The sequence below is a fragment of the Petaurus breviceps genome, unplaced genomic scaffold, assembly GCF_028583685.1.
Source record: "Petaurus breviceps papuanus isolate PSGF00001 unplaced genomic scaffold, PetGlider_PUasm1.0 90977, whole genome shotgun sequence".
NCBI classification, from domain to species: Eukaryota; Metazoa; Chordata; class Mammalia; order Diprotodontia; family Petauridae; genus Petaurus; species Petaurus breviceps.
The window spans coordinates 10,319,802-10,342,287 of NW_027187391.1; the positions used below are offsets into that span (position 1 = coordinate 10,319,802).

Sequence of the window (22,486 nt, forward strand, 5' to 3'; positions counted from 1 at the left end):
TAGTAAATACTCCTTTCTGAAATCTAGTTAAAAATGACTGGCAAAAATTATCCTCAACTGATGATCAGGGGTAGAACAGGGAGGATAGAAGCCAACAGTGAAGGCTCAAGCAAATGGCATTAAAGAATTGCTCCTTACTCTTTGGGGTATACCTAGAACTCTGAAGTAGAAATATAACCTTGCCACAGGACTCAGGACTCTTTTTTTAGAATGGGAATTGGGATAAGAATGCACAAAGCTTATATGAGCTGTGTGTGAATTTTTAAAATGAGCTTCAATGACCCTTTTTTGGTTTGTTTTCATCTTTTGGCAACAGTATTGCTACCTCTCTTCTCTCCCTCAAATCCCTCCATCCCCCAATAAAAGAAAAATACAATCCTTATTACATATAAACAGTCAAGCACAATAAATTGAAACGTCCCCCGTGTCCAAAAATGTATCTATCATTCTACAATTAGGTTGCTCTGTCAGGTATTAGGTAGAACGCTTCACCATCAGACATCTGGAGTTATCATTGGTCATTGCATTGACTAGAGTTCTTAAGTCTTTCAGAGTTGTTTGTCTTATAAAGACAAATGTTGTTACTTGCCATATCAGCTGTTCTCTTGGTTCTTATCACTTCATTCAGATCTTTCCAGCTTTCTCTGATGCTATCACTATCATCATTTTTTAAGATGTAATAATATTGTTTTATATCATATACCCTTTTCTTTTCCAATCATTCACCAACTAAAGGCCACATCCTTTCAAGTTCTTTACTACAACAAAAAGAGGGACTACAAATCTTTTTTATGCATATGAGTCTCTCCCCTCTTTCTTTGAACTCTTTGGGGTATAAGTTTAGAAGTTGTATTACCAAGTCATAAGGTATGCACAGTTTAGTGACTTTTGGGGAATAACTCCAAATTGCTTTCCAGAATTAGAGACCAATTCACAGCTCTACCTAGAGTGCATCCATGTGTGTCTTTCCACAGACCCCTAAAATTAAATTTTGACAACTTTTCAAAAATACTGCATTAGATAGAATACGCTAGTCTTGTCACTGGCAAGGGGATTAGAAGTAATTTTTAAAGTCATGTAGAGGACAAGGATTATTCACTTTAATGGGATGATTACTATGATTTGGACATATTTTATAAATATTTCTAGAAGGAAACTAAAAGCGATTTAGCAATTAATATATTTGTAAACAAATTTTTTATGTTCTCAACATTTGTTGCTGTATTGAGAATGCAAAATAAATAAAGGTTTTCCAATCTGTACTTTTTAAAAGCTATTTTATGATCAGTACTTTATTTTAAAATTTTAAATTAATTCAAATCAACTCCACTGATGGAATAAAATCTATAAATCTTTATAGATTTAATCAGAATTCATTATTTTCCATAATACTTTTTTTTTTACCACTCAGGCTACATTTAATTTAGTTTTTAAAATATATAACAAAAACAGTGCTCTCAAAAATAATATTATTCCACTGCAGCTTGGGAAAACCCAGTATGTTTTCAAAGATGAGAAATGTTATAATGAGCTAAAGACATTCAGTCAGATGTTACAAAAGAATAATTTGCTGACATCTAATTGTGAACAGAGAAAATGTAAAAAGGAAAAGCACACATCAGCACTAGAAAAGCATTAATTACTCAAGTAATATTGAAAAACACTGTTCTTAGCTATCGGAGATATTACACATTTTGTGTACAATCCAAAGATTTTAGCATCCTGTTAGCTTAAATGTCTGTGAATTTTAAATAGTTGATTTTCATAAAGTAGTTAATTCTGCATCAGTAGTATGTAGCATTTATCATTTATTTTCCTCACATTCTTACTAGCCACCATAGACTGGTTTGCTTTCTTAGGAGACTATATTCTGAAGTGTCAAGAAATAAATACTTACTGCTTTTTATTAAAAAATCTAATCAAGCTACACTAATTTGTTATAAGATTGTATTTTACATATTATATGTTGATTTAGAATTAATGAGTCATTAAAAAGCCCTTAGCCTCTGACCCAGAGATCTCATTATGAGGCACAGTATGTCACATACACCAAAATATTCATAGCAGCATTTCTAGTAGTAGTAAAGAACTGGAAATAAAGTAAATGCACATCAACTAAGGAAGGCTTAACAAGTTGTGGCATGAGAATGGAATATCACTATGCTATAAAAATCAATAAATGCGATGGAAACATAGAAGCCAGGAAAGACTTGTATGAACTAAGGCAAAGCAAAGTGAACAGAACCAAGAAAACAGTACACAGATTGGCTACAATGATGTAAATGTCAGGAGCTCAGACAACAAACAAATGAAACTGAAAGCTATGAAATTATAATGACTAAAGAAGAGATTTGAGAATGCACCTCTCTCCCTTTGCAGGTGCAGGTTTGGGGCCTATGATGTCATATGTGGTTAATTTTCATCAGTTTTGCTGAATGTATATATTCTCTCTTTGTTTTTATTCCTTATTAGGAGGGATGATGTAGTGCCAATGTAATATTCACAGCGCTGACAGCAACTATGAATATGCCAGCATAGTTCTCGATAGCAAAATATAACAGACCCTGCATATAGAAGGCAGAAACAAAACATTTATTTAGACACCAGAGAGCCAAATCCAAGCACCAGGAAACTGAATCCATCATAGCAACAAAGAAGTTAATAAACCATAACACAGCAGGGAGCCATACCATCCTTTAGCCTTCCCACAAACACACACTCACAAGCCTAGCTGTCTCCTTGTCTAAGTCCTCTCTCGCCCACTGTCTAGCTGCTCTGACTCCCGGTTTCCTGTGAGCTCTGCTCCACTCTTCAACAAGCCCCTTCCACCACAGACTCCATGTGATTACATTCAGTCTATTAGAGGGCAGAGAAGATCTTCAAATCAGGGAAGGTCTTCAAATTACCATAGGCTTATTAAGGGGCAAGGAAGATCTTCAAATTGCCATTACCATTACAGATGTCTTTCTGGGAGGGGAGAGAGAAATACTATGTTAAGAAACAGAGGTGAGATAAAATTTTTTTTAATTTTTCAATACATAGTTTTTAAAAAGAATGAGTCATGTCCATCAAGCATTTATATTCCATGGGGATACAGAAATAAAAGCAAAACATTCCCTGCCCTCAGGGAACTTACATTCACTTGGGGGGTGGGGGTGAGATAGTCAAGTAGGAAAAGGAGCACCAGCTGAGCCACGAGGGAGAAGATGTCCACTAAGTGGGGGGAAGGGGTTCAGACGGTATTTGCAAAGGCACAAAATGTCATAGAAGGGGAATAGTAAGGAAGCCAATTTGACTAAACTATAGAGCATGTGAAGGCAAGGCATGTATAGTATGCTTGACAGTGTAGGCTAAAGGCAGGCCATGAAGGGCTTTAACTCTCATCTCTCATATCTAATCTGTAGCCAAGTCTTGTTGATTTTTATCTTCATAATATCTCTCAAATAATCCCCTTTCTCTTCTCTGATGCTGCCGCCACCTGAATACAGACCTTTGTCACCTCATGCCTAGAATGTTGTAATAGCTTGCTGCTTGGTCTCCCTACTTCAAGTCTTTTCCCACTCCATTCCCTGCTCCATTCAGCTGTCACAGGGATCTTCTTAAAACAGGTCAATCCATGTCAGTTCCTCACCCCATTCATTAAACTCCAGTAACTCCCTGTTATATATAAGATCAAATATAAGATCCTGTGTTTGGCCTTTAAAGCCTTTCATAACCTGGCCCCCTCCTATATATCCAGGCTTCTTATATCTTACCCTCTTCCACATACACTACAATCCAGGGGCATTGGCTTTCCTGGTTTCCTTGCAACTTCAATTCAAATCCTGCCTTCTTCAGGAGGCTTTTCCTGGTTCCCTTTAATGCTAGTGCCTTCCCAAGGAGATTATATGCATGTATGTATGTAGTGTGTGTGTGTGTGTGACTGTGTGTGTGTGTATAGAGAAAGAGTACACATTGACTATGCATGAATCAGAGGAATTTGTATTTTACCTTAAAGGCTACAGGGAGCCATGGGATGTTTTAGAGCAGAGTCAGTCAGCCAGTCAATAGGTATTTTTTAAGCACTTACTATGTGCCAGACACCATACTAATCATTGGGAATTCAAAGAAAGATAAAACCAGGCCCCGCCTTGAAGAAGCTTAATTTTAATGGGAGGCAACAGCACGTAAATAACTAGATACATACAAGATATATAGATATGGATGGATGGATAGATAGATGGATGGATGGATGATAGATAGATGGAATAGAGAGAGAATAATCTGAGAGGAAAAGACAATAGTGACTGAGGAGAACTGTTAGAGCTCCCCTCTGGAAGATAAGATTTGAGCTGAATCTAAGAGGCAGAGGTGAGGGGACAGAACCTTCTGGGCACAGAGTTTGGGGAACAACAGGCAGGGTACTGTTGCTGGGTTGTAGGGTTCTTGGGGTAGGGATGGGGCGGGAGAATAAGAAGAGACAAAAAGCTTTAAATGCTCAACAGAGGACTTAATATTTTATCGTGGAGGCAACAGGGAGCTGCTGGAGCTCAATGAGCATGGGTGTGATATGGTCAGACCTGCACTTTAAGGAAATTGTATTGACAGGGGAGTTGAGGGTGGATCAGAACAGGGAGAAACAAGGCAGGGAGACGAGGCTGTTATCATAGTTGAGGGGAGAGATGATGAGGTTCTGAACTACTTTCTTGGCTGTGTGAGTGGAGAGGAGGGTTATACAAGGCATATGAAGATATAAGGGAAGGGAACACGCATTTATTAAATGCCTTCTGTGTGGCTGGAACTGCGCCTAGTGACTTCATTATAAATACTGACAGTAGATTGAATATGTGGGGGTAGATGAAAATGAGGCAACTAGGATGATAGAGAGGCTGAACCCTAGTGACTAGAAGGGTGTTGGTACACTTGGAAGTAATAGGGTAGTTCATAAAATGGGAGGTTTTGTAGAAAAAGATGGATTCTGCTTTGGACATGCTAGATGGAGATGCCTTTGGAGGGTCTTGACCTTGTCAGGCGTGTGCTTTAGAAATGTCATTTGAGCACCTCTGTAAAGAATAGATTGGAGGCTGGAGACAAGGAGGAAAGATTATGAGGGCTTGAACTAAAGTGGTGACTGTGTGATGGAAGACAGATGTGAAGTAAAATCAGTAAGACTTGGCAACTAACTGGTTATAGAGCAGTGAGGAATAGTGAATATTCAACTATGACTTTCAGTTACAAACTTGAATGTATGGAAGAATATTGAAACCCTTAACAAAGCTAGGAAAGTTTTATTAGGAAAAGGGATAACAAGACGGTGATTTATATTTTAAATATGTTGAGAATCAAATGCATGTGGAACATCAAATTGGAAATGTCCATTTGGCACTTGATGGTAATGGGACAATAGCTCAAGAAATAGAGTAGGGCTGGATATGTTGATGAGGGAGGCATCTACATAGGCATAATACTCAAATCCATAGAAACTTCTGAGATTGTTCTGAGAGGTTGTAGAGCCAGAGGAGAAGATAACAGACAGAACCTTGGGATATGGATAAGGATCCAGCAAAAGAGATGAAGAAGGAGCAGCCAGACAGGGAAAGGAACAGCCAATGAAGAGCAGTATCACAAAAACCCAGACTGCAGAAAGAATCCAGGAGAAGATGGTGGTCAATAGCCAATGATATCACATGCTGGAGAGAGACAGAGAGAGACAGAGAGAGAGAGACAGAGAGAGAGAGAGAGAGAGAGAGAGAGAGAGAGAGAGAGAGAGAGACAGAGAGAGAGAGAGAGAGAGAGAGGACAGAATAATTTCTAGTATAATTTGAGATCTGGTACAATGTCCACTTCTTTCTCCTTCCCCCCTCATAATTTCTTTTAATGTTAGGGTCATATGTTCTTCCATATAAATGTTAACTTATCATATGAAGTTTCTTTTTGATGCTTTAATGATATTGCATTAAATCTGCAGATTGAGTTAAGTAATGTTGTCAGTTTTCCTAGGTTGAGTTCCACCTAGCCATCTAGATTTCATGAAGTATAAAGCACATCAATAATACATCCAAATAATAATTAGGGAAATAGGAATAAAAGATTCAGGACTATATGGAGACTAAGAAATTTTCTGATTGTTTAATTCCTACATTAAAGAACAAAATATAGAAATAATAATATGTTCTAAAAGGTGTTGAATATATAAATAGAACACATTGAAATTTGTAAGAAGTAGCCAATGTATTAGTCACATCAAATCTATGTAAGTAAAGAAAGAAACTGAGAAAAGCATGAAATGGTTATTCCTGGAGTATAAATTGATTTCTTCCATTTACTAATGTATTGCACAGAGGCTTAAGTTTTGCTAAATATTTTTAAATGTTTATCAGAAGAGAAATCTTGCATAAAATATACCATCTACCACTTTACAAAGAGAATGATAAATTGAAAATGTTTTTAATCAAACAGTACAATATTGAGAGATCACCAGATCTGACTGTAGTAAACATTTTGAAATATTTACCATTTAAATTCAGTTAATACACTGTACAGTGTCCCTAGACTCATTCAAGTAGATTTGTGACCTATTCCTTTGGCCACACACCTGAAAATTGATTTTATTTATAAAGAGTGTTTCAAGTTGGAGAACTGTTTCCTTGTTTTTAACCACATAGGAGTGAACATATCATAGCTGATAGACATTCTTTTTCAAAAGAGGTATATTCTCTCCTCATTCAGGAAGCTCGTGGGTTTTCAGCATACAAATGTTGGCCTCATTATCTTCCTTCTTTTTTACCTTACTGCTAGTTTTTTTTTTCTTCTTCTTCATCTTTTGCAGATGTCAAAGGTTCTCAGCAAGTCCCAGGATCTTAAATTGTCTGACACACATTTAGATTCACCTGCAATACAGTAAGTGCCAGATCCTTCTAAGCTAGTTCTGCATTCGTTCAAGAATTGTCTTTTTTCAATTATGATTTCTTAGTTTCTGGGATTTGTTTAAATAAGACATTAGAGCTATGAGGTAAATTTAAGATAATTTATTTATGGACAAATTTAACAATATATCAACTAAAATATGTTAATTGTCCAGTGAAGATGGGTGTATTACATAAAGAGTTATGAAATTACCTCTTCCCTGTTGCCTTCCTAATATTGAGCCTATCCCACCTTCCCTTACACATTCAACAATGATTCTGCACACATCCTTGATTATTTTTGGTCAGTCTCTTCACATTCCCAATGACTTGTTTCCACTAAAACAATGCCTTCTGCAATCTTCGAGGCTATTTCCCAGATCTGACCAGGTCACCCCAACTCAAAAACTTTCAGTGGTTCTCTCCTGCCTCTTCAATAGAGATACAAATTCTGTAGCCTGGATTTAAAGCACTCTGCCATTGGTTCCAACCTACCCTTCTAGCTTTACTCAACATTCTAATTTTATTTAATTCCCTGACCTCCACAGCTGAAATTTAATTTTAAAATTTAAAATTAAATTTAATTGTAGGGACAAAAGAGAATAGGGATTATACCCCATTTTTTTCTCTCCCTTTCCTCAGTAAAAAACTAGAGAGCTGGGTTATCTTTTTAAAAAAATTCTATCAAATTACCTTACCTGCAGTAGGCACTCAATAAATGTTTGTCAAACTGAATATTATGATACTACAGTATTATAGAATGGAATAGTATAAAGAAGTCATGTGCCAGTCTATATTGGTAGAGCTGATTTTCTCTTTGGTAGTTCCCTATACCAGTGAAATCAGAGAATGAGGGGGAGAGGGGAAGAATAAGACAGTAGGAGGGAGGGAAGGAACTCTAATATAAAATAACTTTTTAAATATTATAACAGGCAAGATATTTATCCATCAATTCACATAGAGTAGATGATGATGATGGCACCATGGAGGTAACCAGAGGCTCCTGATGGCTATGCCCATGGAGCATAAGCCTCTGGGAGGTCTCACTAATCTTGAGCTTTGCCCTCATGTGACTAGCCTAGCTGAGTTTTAAGAGGCTCCTCACTAGGTTTGCAGAGGGTTGATGGGTCTTCTACCGTAAGAATTCAGGAAGCTCATGCCCTGAAAGAGCAGTTATGCTTTGCCTCAGTGTAGGGAATATGCACATGATGCTATCACTTTCATATTTGTAAAGTGCAAGTCTCATAAACCCCTGTAAATTAAGCAGTGCAAGTCATCTTATGACCATTTTGTGGGTGTGTGGGGTATTCAGGAGGACTGGCACCTCTGATGTGAGGGTTTGCCGAGCACTTTTCAGGGCTGTTCAACCAACTCTGGTGTCCACTGTTTCACCAAACCCTTACCTTTGGTTCCAAGAAGCTGTAGCACGTGCAGCAGCCGCACCCCAGTAAACCATCTTGGCAGAAGGGCTAAACCAAGTCAAGGGTAACCAAGAGGTCTCAAACCCAAGTTAGGAGGGTGTCTACCCAAAGCACATGAAGACTTTCCCCAGCAGAATGAGTGGATGAGAACAATTTATTTCAACAGCCACAAAGACAGGTAAAACAGGCACTGTGGAGAGCTTAGAATTTAGTCAGGCATTGAAAACACCAAGGCCATCCACTGCCTCCTGGGCTATTGCCAGTCATCTTGACCTTTGTTTTGTCACTGGACTTTGATGGCTTAGGAAGAGAAAGTAAGGCAGATGACTTCGTGCAACTCTGCCTCACTTAAATTCAATGCACACACAAGTCAAAGCATCACCCATAATGTCACTAGTCCTCTTCCAAAAGGAAGCAGAAACAACAATCCCCATTTTATAAATGAGGGCTAACCCCTCCCCTTCTGTTCCTGATTCCATTTCCCGTCTCCTTCAGGATCTTGGTCCCTGAAACATCCCTTCTCTCTCATTTTCATTCTCTCTTCATCAAACTCCCAATAGATATATGCAGTTCTCCCAATCCAAGCTTTTGCTTCACACATTCATGGCCTCAGTTTCTCAATCTTTCCCCCCATTTACAGCTAAACACCTAGAACTCGTCACCTCCATTTATTCATGTCAGCCCACTGCAGTCTGGTTTATGATTCACTCCTGAGTTTAAACTGCTCTCTCCAAGGTTTTCAATCCAATTACCTTTTCTCAGTTGTCATTTTACTAGACTTCTGTTCAGCTTTTGACATCATCAGCTATCTCCTGCTCCAGGATGCTCTCTCCTCCCTTGGTTTTTGAGATACTTCTCCTAGTTCTACAACTATTCCTTCTCCATCTCCTTTGCCAGGTCATAATTCTTCTGTCTGTTAAGTGTGGTTGAACCCCAGGGCTCTGTGCTGGGCCCTCTTCTTTCTCTAAATTCTCTCTTTTGCTGATTTCATACCTTACTCCCCTTCCCAGTCTGCCCCCATGGATTCAGGTGCCATATAAATTCAGGGATAAGGGAAGGAACTAAACCTGTAATTTCACTGAGATGGGGAGCTCCAAAATGAGGAAAGCCCCTCCCCTAATGCAGGTCAGAACCTTCTCTGCCATTAATGGTCTTGAAAAATTTCCAAGAGCACCGAGGGATTAAGTTGCCCAAGGTGACAGCCAGTATGTGTCAGAGGCAAGGTTTTACCTAGGTGACCCTACCTCCCGACCTAGTTCTTTGTTCACTGCGTTATACTAACTCTCATATTCATGCATTCATATAGCTCCAAGATATCCAGCCCAAATCTCTCTCCTGAACTCTAATCCCATATTACTTACTGCTTCCTTCATTGCCACCCAGATATCCAAAACTATAAAGTCCTTAAAAGCTTGTTCTTCCTGAAAAATAGACTATTTCTTTTTTAAGAGTTCCTGTGTTGGGGGTGACTAGGTGGCGTAGTGAATAGAGCAATGCCCCTGGAGTCAGGAGGACCTGAGTTCAAATTTGGCCTCAGACACTTAACACAAAAACTAGTCATGTGACCTTGGGCAAGTCACTTAACCCCAATTGCCCTCCAAAAAAAAGGGCAAAAAAAAAGAGTTCCTGTGCCCTTCTACTGACTAAAGTTTGTAAGTTTAGGATTATCCTTCACCGTCAATCTTTATATACAGTCAGTTGCTGATTCTTACTTATTTTGCCTCCATAAAATATCTCCATATCAGTTTCCTTCTCTCCTCTCATATAAACACCTTCTAGTCACCTGGATTCATGATGTTGGCATCATCTCTGACTCTTTCTCCCTTTTCCCCTCAGATATCCAATAAATTGCCAAGTCTTTTCCATTCTACCTCCACAACGTCCCTCCTGTCTATTCTCTTCTATTTACATAGTCTCTAACCAAATTCATTCCCTCTTTAGTCATTTCCTACTCAGTCTTCCTTCCTCCAGTCTCCCAACTCCAATCACATCCTCCAGATAGCTGTCAAATTGATTGACCTAAAATACAGATCTGATGAGGTGAAATTCTACTACTCCCAAATCATCAGTAGTTTCAAGTTATGTTAAGACAAAGTTCAAAATCCTTAGCTTTACTCATATCTGTACATCTGATATCTCCCAGTAAGCTCTTTGAAGTCAAGGACTATATGATTTTTGTTCTTGTATCTCCCCAGTACCTAGCACAGTGTCTTACACATAGTAGGCACTTAACAAATGTTCGTTGATTTTAATTGAATTGTGGTGGCCCAAAGAAGTCAAGCGACTTGCCTTGGTTTCTAATAAGTTTCAGAGCCAGGATTCAAAGCTGGGTCTTATAAATGTCAAATCTAGTCCTCTTTATAAAGCCCTATATCCTTATAACAATTCAGTAAAACTTCAGCTACCTTGAACACTTAGGGAATGAGCCAATCTCAGTAGCTGAGAGTTTACCCCTCTTTAAACATCAGAACTTGACCATAACAGTTTCTAATAGAAAACTTCCCTAAGAGCTTAAGAATTTTATTCATTACACAAACCTTAAAAAAAAACTCTGTATGATAACACAGATATGCCATTAGGTTTGCTCCATATGGTTATGCTTTTTGAGTTCTCATGTCTGCTTTTCTAATCATTATTTCTTTTTACATCGAATTAAATGGAAATAATGATATAGTCAAAATATAAAATCACAAAGTCCCTGCATTGCTGCATTAAGGGGAAAAATCAAATTCTTTATTCAAAACTTTCCAGAATATTTATAGCATATTTTCTGTTTAACATAGTTGACTCTTATTTAGAAGTACTTTTATTAGTGTTTTAGAAGACCTCTTGGGGAGTTTTCACATGTTTTCCTTTGTGTTGTTAGTAAGTACATAAATGTAAGATCCTCTTTATAACTCAAAATTTTTTTTTACAGATTTCCTTTAATTTTTCTATATTCTTTTATTTTAGTCATTTTCAGTTTGTTTTGCACTTGACATAAAATATTTTGAAAAATTGCAAAAGTTTTCTCAGCACAGTCTTCCAAACTACTGGCAAAATGATAATAATGATAATAAAGCTTCATAGCGTGTTAGAGCTGGAAAAGACCATAGAACCATCTAGTCCACATTTCCCACATTAAGAGATGAAAAAACTGAGTCCCAGAAAGGCCATGACCTAAGCTCAGTGAAATGTTGATGTCATCAGCCTTGAAAAGGCTTTTTACATTGAACTTAGGTGAGGGCTTTTAAAAGTCCTTAGCTACAACTGAGTCTTTTATGGTGAAAAGGTAGTCTCCAGAATAGGTAGTTGCAATATTTCTTAAATTTTGAGTAAAATAGCTATTTAAAAAATCAGTTTTTTTTCTGATTTAAGGAAAAAGAACTATTCTAAATGTTAAGAAGTTATGAAAAAGACTGCACACACTTATGAATGAGATGTGAGGTTACCATTTCAGAGAAAATAGCATATATAGCCACTTTGTTTAGCAAGTAAGGACCATGTCATGACTGGGAAACAATAAGAGTAGTTTCCATAAGCCACACAAAGACCAAATGATAATCATGTCATTTATTGAAAAACTGTTCTCTGCTTAGAACTGACTTATACAAGGCGAAAGGAGCAAAATAACATGAAATACATCTCAAACTTATAACCTACTTTGGGAGAGAAGATTAACATACATGAAATAATTTGCAAACAAAATAATGGGGTTAGATTAGATAACCCCTGAGGTCTGTTCCAGTTCTAAATCTTTTATGAACAAGATTTACCATATGATTATTATGGAATACTATTGTGCTTATAAGAAATGATGACAAGATAGTTTCAGAAAAACCTGGAAAGTCTTGTATGAACTGATGCAATGTGAAGTGAGCAAAACCAGAACATTGTACAGCAACAGCAATATTGTAATGATCATCAACTGCGAAAGACAGTGCTATGGTCAAGACAGTGATCTGAGACAAATTTGTAAAAGTGTAATTAGGAAATATTTAATAAAATAAATAAAAATATATTTATTTAAAAAAACAACAGAGGAAAGGCTAGAAAAGAATCAGCACAATAGCTTTTTGTAAGAGAAGTGAGAGTTGGGAGATCTGTATTCAAATCCTGCTCCACTACTCACTGTCTGTGTGAACTTTTAAGCAAGTCATTCTCTGAGTCTCCTTTTCCCCATCTGTAAAATGTGGAGCATGAACTAGGTGATGACTAAAGACCATTTTAATTAAATTCTATGATCTTTTGCCTGAATAACTGTCAGAATAGTAACGTCCATTCTTATTGGCTCTACTAAGAGCTCTGAGCAAGTTTTGAATGTGCCAAACAGACAAATAATTTACATTTGTATAGTTCTTTAAGGTTTACCATGTACTTTTTTTCACACAACATAAATAAGAGCTCAAGTTTGCTTAGGTCTTTAGGCCTTCTTCCAAGATACACGTTCAATTAAAATGACTAGATTGGCCTAGATAAATACTATTACCCTGTAATTTTCTCTTACAGCTGAGAAAATGGGCTCAGAGTGGTTAAGGTCTTACTTCCACATAGCTAGGAAACATCCAAACACAGTCTCAAACCCAAGTCTTTTGCCAGTGATCTTTCTTGCTGTCTTTCTTGGAAGCAATGACATGAATTGGAGGCATTGCTCTTAGCCTAGGACCTGATGGCAGAGTAGATGCACTTACTTCAAAACCCAAGATGGTGGCCCCACTGAACTACAAGGGTGTCAGTGGAGTCACTTGTTTCACCAGTTTGGTCATTTGCTGCCATCTCGATCAACACAATGATGAGAGCTGTTCTAACTTAGAAGTGAAAGCATTGCCTTAAGTTTGTGATATTTTCATGTTGGTTGCTTGACTTTCTATATTAGTAGCTTTTATAAACACTTCATGCTGCTTTCCACCTTAATTTCATCAATAATTCTATTTGTTTATTTTTAGGATACTGATCACTTTTTTATCGCAGAGCTTTGCATGTTTCAGTAGTTTTACTGAAATGCCTTATTATTTATAATATCAAGAAGATACTAAGCTTGTCCACAGGCATGAATAGATCCTGGTCAAGATAACTTGACATGACCCTTTCACTGACAGAAAAGTCTTCTAATTTGATTAGATACAACCCAGTTCAATCCAATAAGCATTTAATAAGGACTCAGGACTGTCAGATTGTGTTTTCCTGAGAGGAAGGGGAAGGGGCTGATAGAAATGTACATTCCAGGATATGCTAGCAACAATAGGCCACAATCTATAGGAGCTTGTCCTAACAAAGACTATATTCCTAACTGAGGCTTAGAATACAACCTTTCTCTCCCTCCTTTTGCATTTCTTCTTATTAATCTGTTTGCCCTTTTTCTGTCTCTGTATAACATTCCCCATGCATTATCCTGGCTGACACTCTTGCCAACCTTCTTTTGAAGCCTCTGTAAATATTGTAAAATCTCTATTAAATACCAGTAGTGGCCATTAGCTTACTTTTCTTTCACTTTTTAACACACACATATATATATACATATATATATATATATAAATGATATAGATAATTTGCCATTTCTTTTATTTAGCCATTCCCTCTTTATCTCATATTTCATCAAGATGATGAGGTTACTCAGTCTGCATATAGTATTTGTGAAATCATCAGTCATCAGCCCTGGGTCCGCTTTTCCACTAAGCTGCTAAGTTTTCCTACTTCTCAAGCTATAAGTTTCCTTCCAGCTCCTTCATTCTCATGAAGAAAGAGGAAAAATTCAGTTTTTCTTCATTCTGGCTTTTTCCCTATTTTTGCAAGTTAATTTTCCATTTCTTTTTGTTATGTTTTCGTTCTTTTAGCTTTCACTTCTGATCTTCATCCTCTTTGGACATTTTGTTGTAATTAATTACAACTGTGTTGGCATTTTATGTCAGCACTGTGTGCTCACTTCTGTATGTACCATGAGGGATATAGATAAAATATAAGATGTGTTTCTACCTCTTGGAAATGTCTAGTTGGGAAGACAGAACTAAAACAATTAGGGAACAATAGAACTATACAGTGGTATGAGGTAGCTTATAAATACAATAGGTGTTCAGAGCAGGAAGATCCTTGGGCATCTGAGTAATAGGGGAAGGCTTCAAAGAAATAAATTTTATCTGTTTACATATCGTAGGGCAACTATGTTTACAAATAGTAGTGCAGTGGATAAAATACTGAGCCTGGAGTCAGCAAGACCCGAGTTCAAATATAGCCTCAGACAACTTACTAGCATTGTGACTCTGGGCAAGTTGCTTAACCCTGTTTGCCTCAGTTTCCTCATCTGTAAAATGAGCTGGAGGAAGAAGTGACTGCCAAGAAAACCCCAAATGGGGTCACATTTCAACAGCAACAGGCAGAGGGGAACCAGGGAAGGGAGGAACCCATAGCTGACTAAAAGCAGAATGTAAAAGCAAAGAGAAAGGTAGTCAGGCGGATGAATTGATGACAGAGCAGAAAAAAGGGATCTGTAGTGACATAGCTGATAATTTCATAGGCCATGGGAAGATCATTGACAAATTCTTTGTAATTTTCTTTTTTGGAAGAAAGTTTTTGTTTCCAAAAAACTTTTTGTCTTTGTTTAAAATGCTTTTCATGCAGTGCCTTTTCATTTCATTCAGCTGTTTATCAAAATATTCACCTCCCATCACTTCCCTTATATGAGGACCCACAAAAATCCCCTCTTTGACTTTAACCTCACTAATTCTTAGAAATTAATTTTTCAGATGAAGAAAATCTGTGGTTTCATTCCATTCCCTTGACCTCTTCTAGGTCTGAAACTTCCTTTGAAAAATTTTTGTTCATATCCTTTGATTATCTACTGGAGACCTTTTTTTTTGTTATCTTATTTCAACTTTGTCTTCTCTCACCTAATAATATTTTCCATTTTGCTTCTTGATTGATTTTTATAGTTTCCTTTAATGTCTTGAATTTTTGCTTCTCTGTGTCTTTTTCGTGATATTTTTCTGTGTCTACCACCACTCTCAAACAAGTTAGATAGAGGAAAAAAACACCCTCATATTATCCATCTAACCATCCTTTTAATATCTTCTTTGACACCAAGTTCACTTCCATACTCTTCTACAGGAGGTTTTCCTGAGATGATTTATGGTTTTTTATCAGTGAATGATCTGAAAGACTTGCATTTCAGTCAATATTTGCCATTATTCAGGTTTTTGTAGGTAGACTTCAAAAAGTTGGTATAATATGTCCCTTTCTCATTTCTTTCTGATCTAAAACATGTTCCAAAGATATGAATGAAACTTACCTCTCTACTCTTTTCTTCCTTGTATGTTTTTCTAAGGCCCAGCTAACATTTAGTTTTTCTTTTCCTTTTCTTGTGGGGAACGTGGGGGAGGGAGAATATATGTCAATGAGTCTAATTTTTTCCACCACTATATTTCATATCCATTGTCATGTCACTCCACCTAGTTCTCTTTATAATTTATGAGTCTTGGTTAAACCCACCCCTAGGTTTGTGTGTGTGAATCTCTGCCCCAGTTAACCAATAGGAGTTAGAGAGTTTTATCACACTAAAAATTCCTTTCTTCGGTTCATAAGATCCCATCCCATCATTTTCTTCCTCTATCAAAGTTACTTGACCTCATCTCTCCTCTTATGGAAGCCTGTGGTTGTTAGGATTAAATATGCCTGTGTTTCAGCTATGTATTTCCTATACTGATGAATGAAAGCAATGGGTCTTACAAGGGCTTGCTCTGCTCACTTTCGATTCCTTGGAAGATCGTGATCACTGTTATGGTCTCTCTTCCCTGGGTTACTTCCTCTTCTAGGTCTGAATCATTTCCTGTAAAGTTCTTATCTTTCCTGCTCTCTTTAGGATTGTGATTACTGCTTAGATTCCCTGACTAGAAATGTTCTCTTGGCCTCTCCCTCTACTTCCTCCCCATCACAATGTAGTTCTCCCCGGGGTTAACTTAACTTGCCCTATATCTTTGGCGGGTGCAGGATCCATCTCATTCATTTCTAGCAGTTTTCTCTCTATTCTTTTTCTGTTTTCTCCCTTTTTTTTTGCCTACCTTAAACTTTTCTTTGTCTTGTTTTGCCTTCTTCCTCCAAGATACTTCTTACCTACACTTTCCTTTAAAAAGATTGGTAGATTTTTACTTAAAATAGTAGAGTTGGAAGGGACCTTAGTAACAGATCATCTAGTCCACCCCTCCACACCAACCCCATCACCACCACCAGGGTGAAGTAGCACATGTGACATATGTGGCATACATAGAACAAGCTTCTGTAGGCACTAATGTGCCTAGCTGAACTGAGGCCAGAATATATGCCAGTCTCTGGTGCCTCATTCTCACTTGAAGTATCTCCACACTTTGGGCTCCTTTTACAATAATAATAATAGTTGGCATTTAGGTAGAGTATTAAGGTTCACAAAATGCTTTATATACATTATCTCATTTGAACCCCACAATTCCTATTTTATAATCGCTATTAAATAGTAGTTGTGGTCACTAATTTCCAACATTCTTTGACTTCAGCTTTTTTAATATGCCCATATATTATTTGCCATTTCTTTTTATTTAAGCATTCCCCCTTTATCTTATATTTCATCAAGATCATGAGGTTACTGAGTTTAAGTGATGTAGATACTACAGGTGTTTTTGTTCTAATTATACAGATGAGAAAGCCAAGAATTAGGTTTGCAAGCCAGTCCCTGAGATCACTTATCTAGAACCATCTAGTCCAGTGCCCTCATTTTACAGATGAGGAAACTGAGACCCCGGGGAGGTTAAGTGACTTGCCCGTGGTCATAAAGCTAGCAAGTATAATCAGAGGAAGGATTTTAACTCCGAACCCAGAATTCCATAGACTCTACCTATATATTTCCCTCCTTCCCTAAACTGATCTTCAGGCTTATTTATTTTATCTTGTCTTAGATATAAACCCCCTACCTAATATGTTAACTTTTTGCCATGAATGAATGGAAAATGTGTTTAAGCCCCTTACAACATACTTCCTGAATGCCACTTCCCCTACTTTCCACAGCTCTAACATTTCACTGGGCACTTGCCAGTCAGAAGCACTTTCAGGAATCATCCTTGAAATGTATCTTGAAACATTTCTGATGGCTCTTTATACCAGTTCTAACCTATGTGTCCAAAATAGAAGGCACCTTGTAAGGGGTTATTTCCTAGTTCCTCATGTTACAATTTCATTGACATTTCTATTTTCCTCTTTTCACTACATCCCAAAGCTGCCCATTACTTCTCTACAAATGTCAACAGTTCCACCACATTGCTCTACCTCAGGCCTGTACAACATATGACCCACAGGCTACTGGTGGCCTACCAGAGGATTTCAGGTGACTTTTGAAAAATATAGGGTTCCCGCTGCACACTGTTTGTCTTGTGACCCATAGCAACCCATCATCATCAGTCTCTCTCCAGTCTAACCTATCTGCTACCCAAAGAAGTTTAGTGTATTTTAATTCTGGCCCCTCCCTACAGCCAAGTTGTGCAGGTCTACTCCACCTAATGCCAACACTCTTAGTTTTCTTGTTGTTCTTTGGTCACTTTTAGTCATGTCTGACTCTTTGTGACCCCACTAGGTCACAATTGGCAAAGATATTGGAGTAGTTTGCCATTTCCTTCTCCAGCTCATTTTACAGATGAGGAAACTGAGGCAAACGGGGTTAAGTGAGTTGCCCAGGGTCATACAGCTAGTAAGTGTCTGAGGTTGGATATGAGTTCAGTTCTTCCTGCACCCAGGCCCAGGTCTCTCTCCACTGTACCACCTAGCTGCTAGCTAGCTAGTTAGATATAGCTAAATATATCGATAAATCATATATATACAAGGGATATACAAAACTAATTAGCTGCCCAACATGTTGTATACAGATTTATCAACTTTTCCCTGCTTGAAAGAATCAAAACCAAGTATATCCAACCATACCCTTATTCCACTTTTTAAGAGTATTTCAGAAATAAATTATACATCTAATTCTTTGAATCTCAGATAGCCCTTTAGTAGGATAATTTTCAGCACTTTCATAAGGTTTGCAAGGTAACTTGCATATATTATGTCATTTGACCTACACAACAATAACATCTACGAGGTGGATGCTGTTTATTTATCTTCCCCCATTTTGCAAATGGTAAAACTGAAAATGGGAGGAATTAAGTGACTTGCCTAGGATCACACATCTAGAATGAATCTGAGGCAGGATTTGAACTCAGGTCTTACTGAATTCAAGTCCAACACTCTACTAAAGCATATAACTCAACTTCGCTCTTTCTTTGGTTATTTCAAATATCCAAGATTCAAAGGCTATCTGAGATTCAAAGAATTATATGTGTAATTTACTTCTGAAATACTCTTTAAAAGTAGAATAAGGGTATGGTTGGAAATACTTGGTTTTGGTTCTTTCAAGCAGGGAAAGGTTGATAAATCTGTAACATGTTTGGCAGCTAATTAGTTTTGTATATCCCTTGTGTGTGTGTGTATACATATATATAATTCAAATATATTATTTAAATAATATTCTAGACACTGTCTAGAGAAGCAGCATCTAGCTCCCCTTCCATATGGAATCCTTGATTTTCTGATCTAAATGATTCATTTTATGATCTGAATTGTGTCTGGATGTCCCCAAAGTTCAACTATCACAGCAGTTGTCAGCAAAAAAATTTTTTTGACTTGACATTTATTATAGTCAAACCAGCTATACAAGTATACACAGTCAAAGACTAGGGAAATTCTTTCCCAATGGAAGGCCAAAGAAAGGGTTCAAAAATATATAAGGTGGTTTATATGCTTTCCATAAAAAATCCTAAATATCACATTTGGTACAAGTTACTGCCTTGGCTATTTCTCCCCTATCACCCTCCCCAAATCAAACCCCACCCCCCTATCCCAGGGAATAAAGCATTAGATATGTTGAGAATGGATGCCTTGGATTCTTAGAAGAGGCTCAAGGCACCTGCCATCTGTAGTGCCTATGTCTGAGGAACACTGGTCTTTATTGCATTTATTCCTTTCTGAACTGAACTGAAACAGCTGCTTGTTCTTTTAAAAACTAAGTTAATATAGCCAACATTAATTAGGCACCTACTATGCACAGGGTATATTGTACAATACAATACAAAACACACAAACCAGCACTGTGAAAGGATGTTAGAAAATCACTCTAGCAGATTCCATTGACAGGTGTTTTCCTATTTGCCCAACTTCTTTGGGTCCCATAGGGAGTGGTTTCCAGTTCTCTTAACAGCTGTTACCTGAGGAAACAAAGCCCCAGCTTTATGATAGTTGGGAAGACAAGCTCCAAGGATCTATTAATTTTATGTCTCTTTCTCTCTAATAGAGAAGTAAGAAAGAAAAAAAGGCTTCAGAAGAATGAGATGACAGTATCCAAACTAACTGAAATGGCTCTCCGTCCTTCAGAAATTCCAGATGTGAATGCTTATGTAGAAGGTGAATCCAGACCTGTTCTTAGAGCAGAAGTAAAAAGGAGCCCCAAAAGAACTGTAATCCCTTCAAAGATGGCCAAGGAAATCAATGGGGCCTTGGAGTCTGACAGTTTGAAGCCTGTGTAATAATGGTGGTCGAACTCTTGGTACTTATTAGTGCTTGCGTCAGGATTGTTCCAGTTGGCGAATCAATAAAGAATAATATCACTGCTATTCACCAGCCACAAAGGGAAAAAAAACACAATTTATATTGATAGGGGTAAATGTTATTTAATAATTCTATAGATTTGCACTTGGGTAATATGCCAATTTGTAAGATGCACCAGAGACTGTGATCAGTCCACTTTGGAATTTAACTTTTTTTTTTTTTTATAAATACATAATGTTATAGAATTGTGTATTTGAAATTCCTAAGGAATTAAAAGCAAGAAAACTATTTAAAGGAAATGTGCACTTTTGAGTGTTACCTTTTTATATTTGTTTTAAATGAAGATGTTTACTTTGTAAACACAAACTAAAAAAATTGTAACATCCATTTGTTTTGGCCAACCTTGCAATAATGTTCTTGACTCATTCAGTTGCTGAAAATATTTCATTTTCAAGTGTATGAAGGCTATATAGACATATGCCAAGTGATATTAATTTTATCTCAATTTTTGTTTTCATTATTTTACTGCATTATTACTTATAAGAGTAATGGTTTCAGTAATATATCATTAGATGGTTTTTTTTTAATATTAACTAGTTAAACATTTTTCTCTTGATATATTTTTTTTTACCAGCAGACTTTTTCTTGAGAAAATGAGTCTGCCAGGAAAATTTTTAACCCCAGTTCTCCCCGCAAAAGTACAAAAAATATATATATAATTAGAACTTATTTGGTAGACCAGACAATTGATTCCATGAAACAAAGAAGTGAGAAAAACAGTTCTGGGCATTGAGGTGTAAAATTTGCCCAGACGTAAACCACTACATACAATCTAATCTAGTAAACACATTCAGCTCTCAGATCCCCGCACATGTTTGGAAAGCATGAAAGTGGGTAAACATGTCTCTGCTCTACAGAACTCTTTAAAAACAAAGCCATTTTTCTTTAGCGCTGAGTGGCTCTGACCATTCCTAAGCCTCAGCTGTCAGAGCTGAAGCCTGTTCAAAGATTTTGTGCAAAGATTGTGTTGTTCTCGCTGTCACATACGCACATTTCAGAAAGAACTTAGATCCATCCAGGTCCAAAGGCTCTCTCATATATTTACCCTATAAGCACATTAGATATTTTAAAATAATTTTACATCCCGGAATTTCGGGGCAGTTCACAATCGAAGGCTGTCCGTTGTGACTCTGCTGATTTTTTTTCTTAATTAACACCAACTCTTGACTATTTAACAAGTTTAAAAATGAGACAAGTGACATCAGCCTCTCCACTAACAGAGCTCTGAGCATTTGCCAAGCTCTCAGAACTTTATGTACTGTACTCCTGCTGAAAAGTACTGTAAAATGGCATTTTGTATTATGTCTACCAAAGACAAATAACATTTGAGTTAAACGCCATGGAGAGTTGGTCCTAATCAAAGGCACAACTCCCCTTTTCATGCTAGCAGACGCAGGCTCCAATTATGTTCAAGGCTCTGAAGCTGAATTAAACAGCTTTGCCACACTTTCCAGAAAAGGGAATAGCAGTAACTAGGCCTTCTGAGGCACCAATCCAAATGATAATTAAGGGGAGAAATAAGATAAGAGAGTGCGTTTGAAGTGCAATAAATATGGCACCAGAGATATTCTTAGCAACAAACATTTTATATTTGTTTCATCTTCACACTAAAAATGTTGACTTTCATAATGTCTTTTGTTGGTTTGTTTGTTCTCTGCTTAGAAGGTAGGCTTTGGCACCATTCTATCCAGTCTCCTCCAAACCATGGCTCCTCAATGACTTGGGCCACAATTGTTAAGCCTTCTTATAAAGAGCAGGATTTGTTCAGTATTGGAGTTTTCCAGGGAGACAGCCAGTATTGGTGATTTTAGAGTCTCAGGACCTGACTTGGCTACTCTGATTTGTCCGACTCTTACTGCACCTCCATTTTCTCATCTGTAAAATGAGGTTGGACTAAATTTCCTACTAATTCTTGCTCCATGACCCTATGAAGTTGTATTGAATAGTTTCTTTTCTTAAGATTCTTGTTTGACTAAAGAATAAAATCAGGTGTTTTACAAAGAGTGAAAAAATGAAATATTCCATAAGATTAAAGAAAAGACATAGAGATCTCACAATGTGAAATTAATTTTTTTTAAAAACACTAATATAATAGACTTTGGAAATCCTGTGCATTGACCCATTCCATCATTATGGCCATTATTAGCCATTTCCATCCTCTTCCATAATTATTTAATTAATAATTAGATCAATAACCTTGATTTTATTTTTCAGTAATCTTAGGGGAAAAAATCAAATGCAGATACCCCATCTGTCTAGGAATTCAGTCTGGAGCACTGAGTATACTGTACAAACAATTATATTGTACAAACAAATTTTATCATGATATGGCATCATTTGAAATTTAAGGGTTATTGGACTATTGAGTGTTCAAAAATTAATTGAAAAGATTGAGAAGGAAGGAAATTGAGGAAACCTTTAGCAGGATTCTGTGGCCTATAACAGTATGTGTATATCCAAGATTTTTTTATAGATGTTTGATCTGATAAGGTGTTTTTTAATTCATGGGAAAAATTTTAAACTCTCTCAATTTGGGGAGCCACA

General features: G+C 37.1%; 1 protein-coding gene across 6 annotated transcripts in view; it reads left to right on the top strand.

Annotated features, from left to right (window-relative positions):
• The window catches only part of AHI1 (Abelson helper integration site 1), a 259,337-nt gene extending 237,766 nt beyond the window's left edge, over positions 1–21,571 (top strand). For 5 of the 6 annotated variants that reach the window (XM_069077308.1, XM_069077310.1, XM_069077307.1 and 2 more), the window contains 2 exons: positions 6,809–6,879; positions 19,629–21,571. In XM_069077308.1, coding sequence (XP_068933409.1) covers positions 6,809–6,879; positions 19,629–19,860 — 303 coding nt within the window. In that variant the 3' untranslated portion in view covers positions 19,861–21,571. The remainder of the gene's footprint in view (positions 1–6,808; positions 6,880–19,628) is intronic. The other variant, XM_069077312.1, reaches the window with a different exon arrangement.
• Positions 21,572–22,486: the final 915 nt, after the last annotated feature.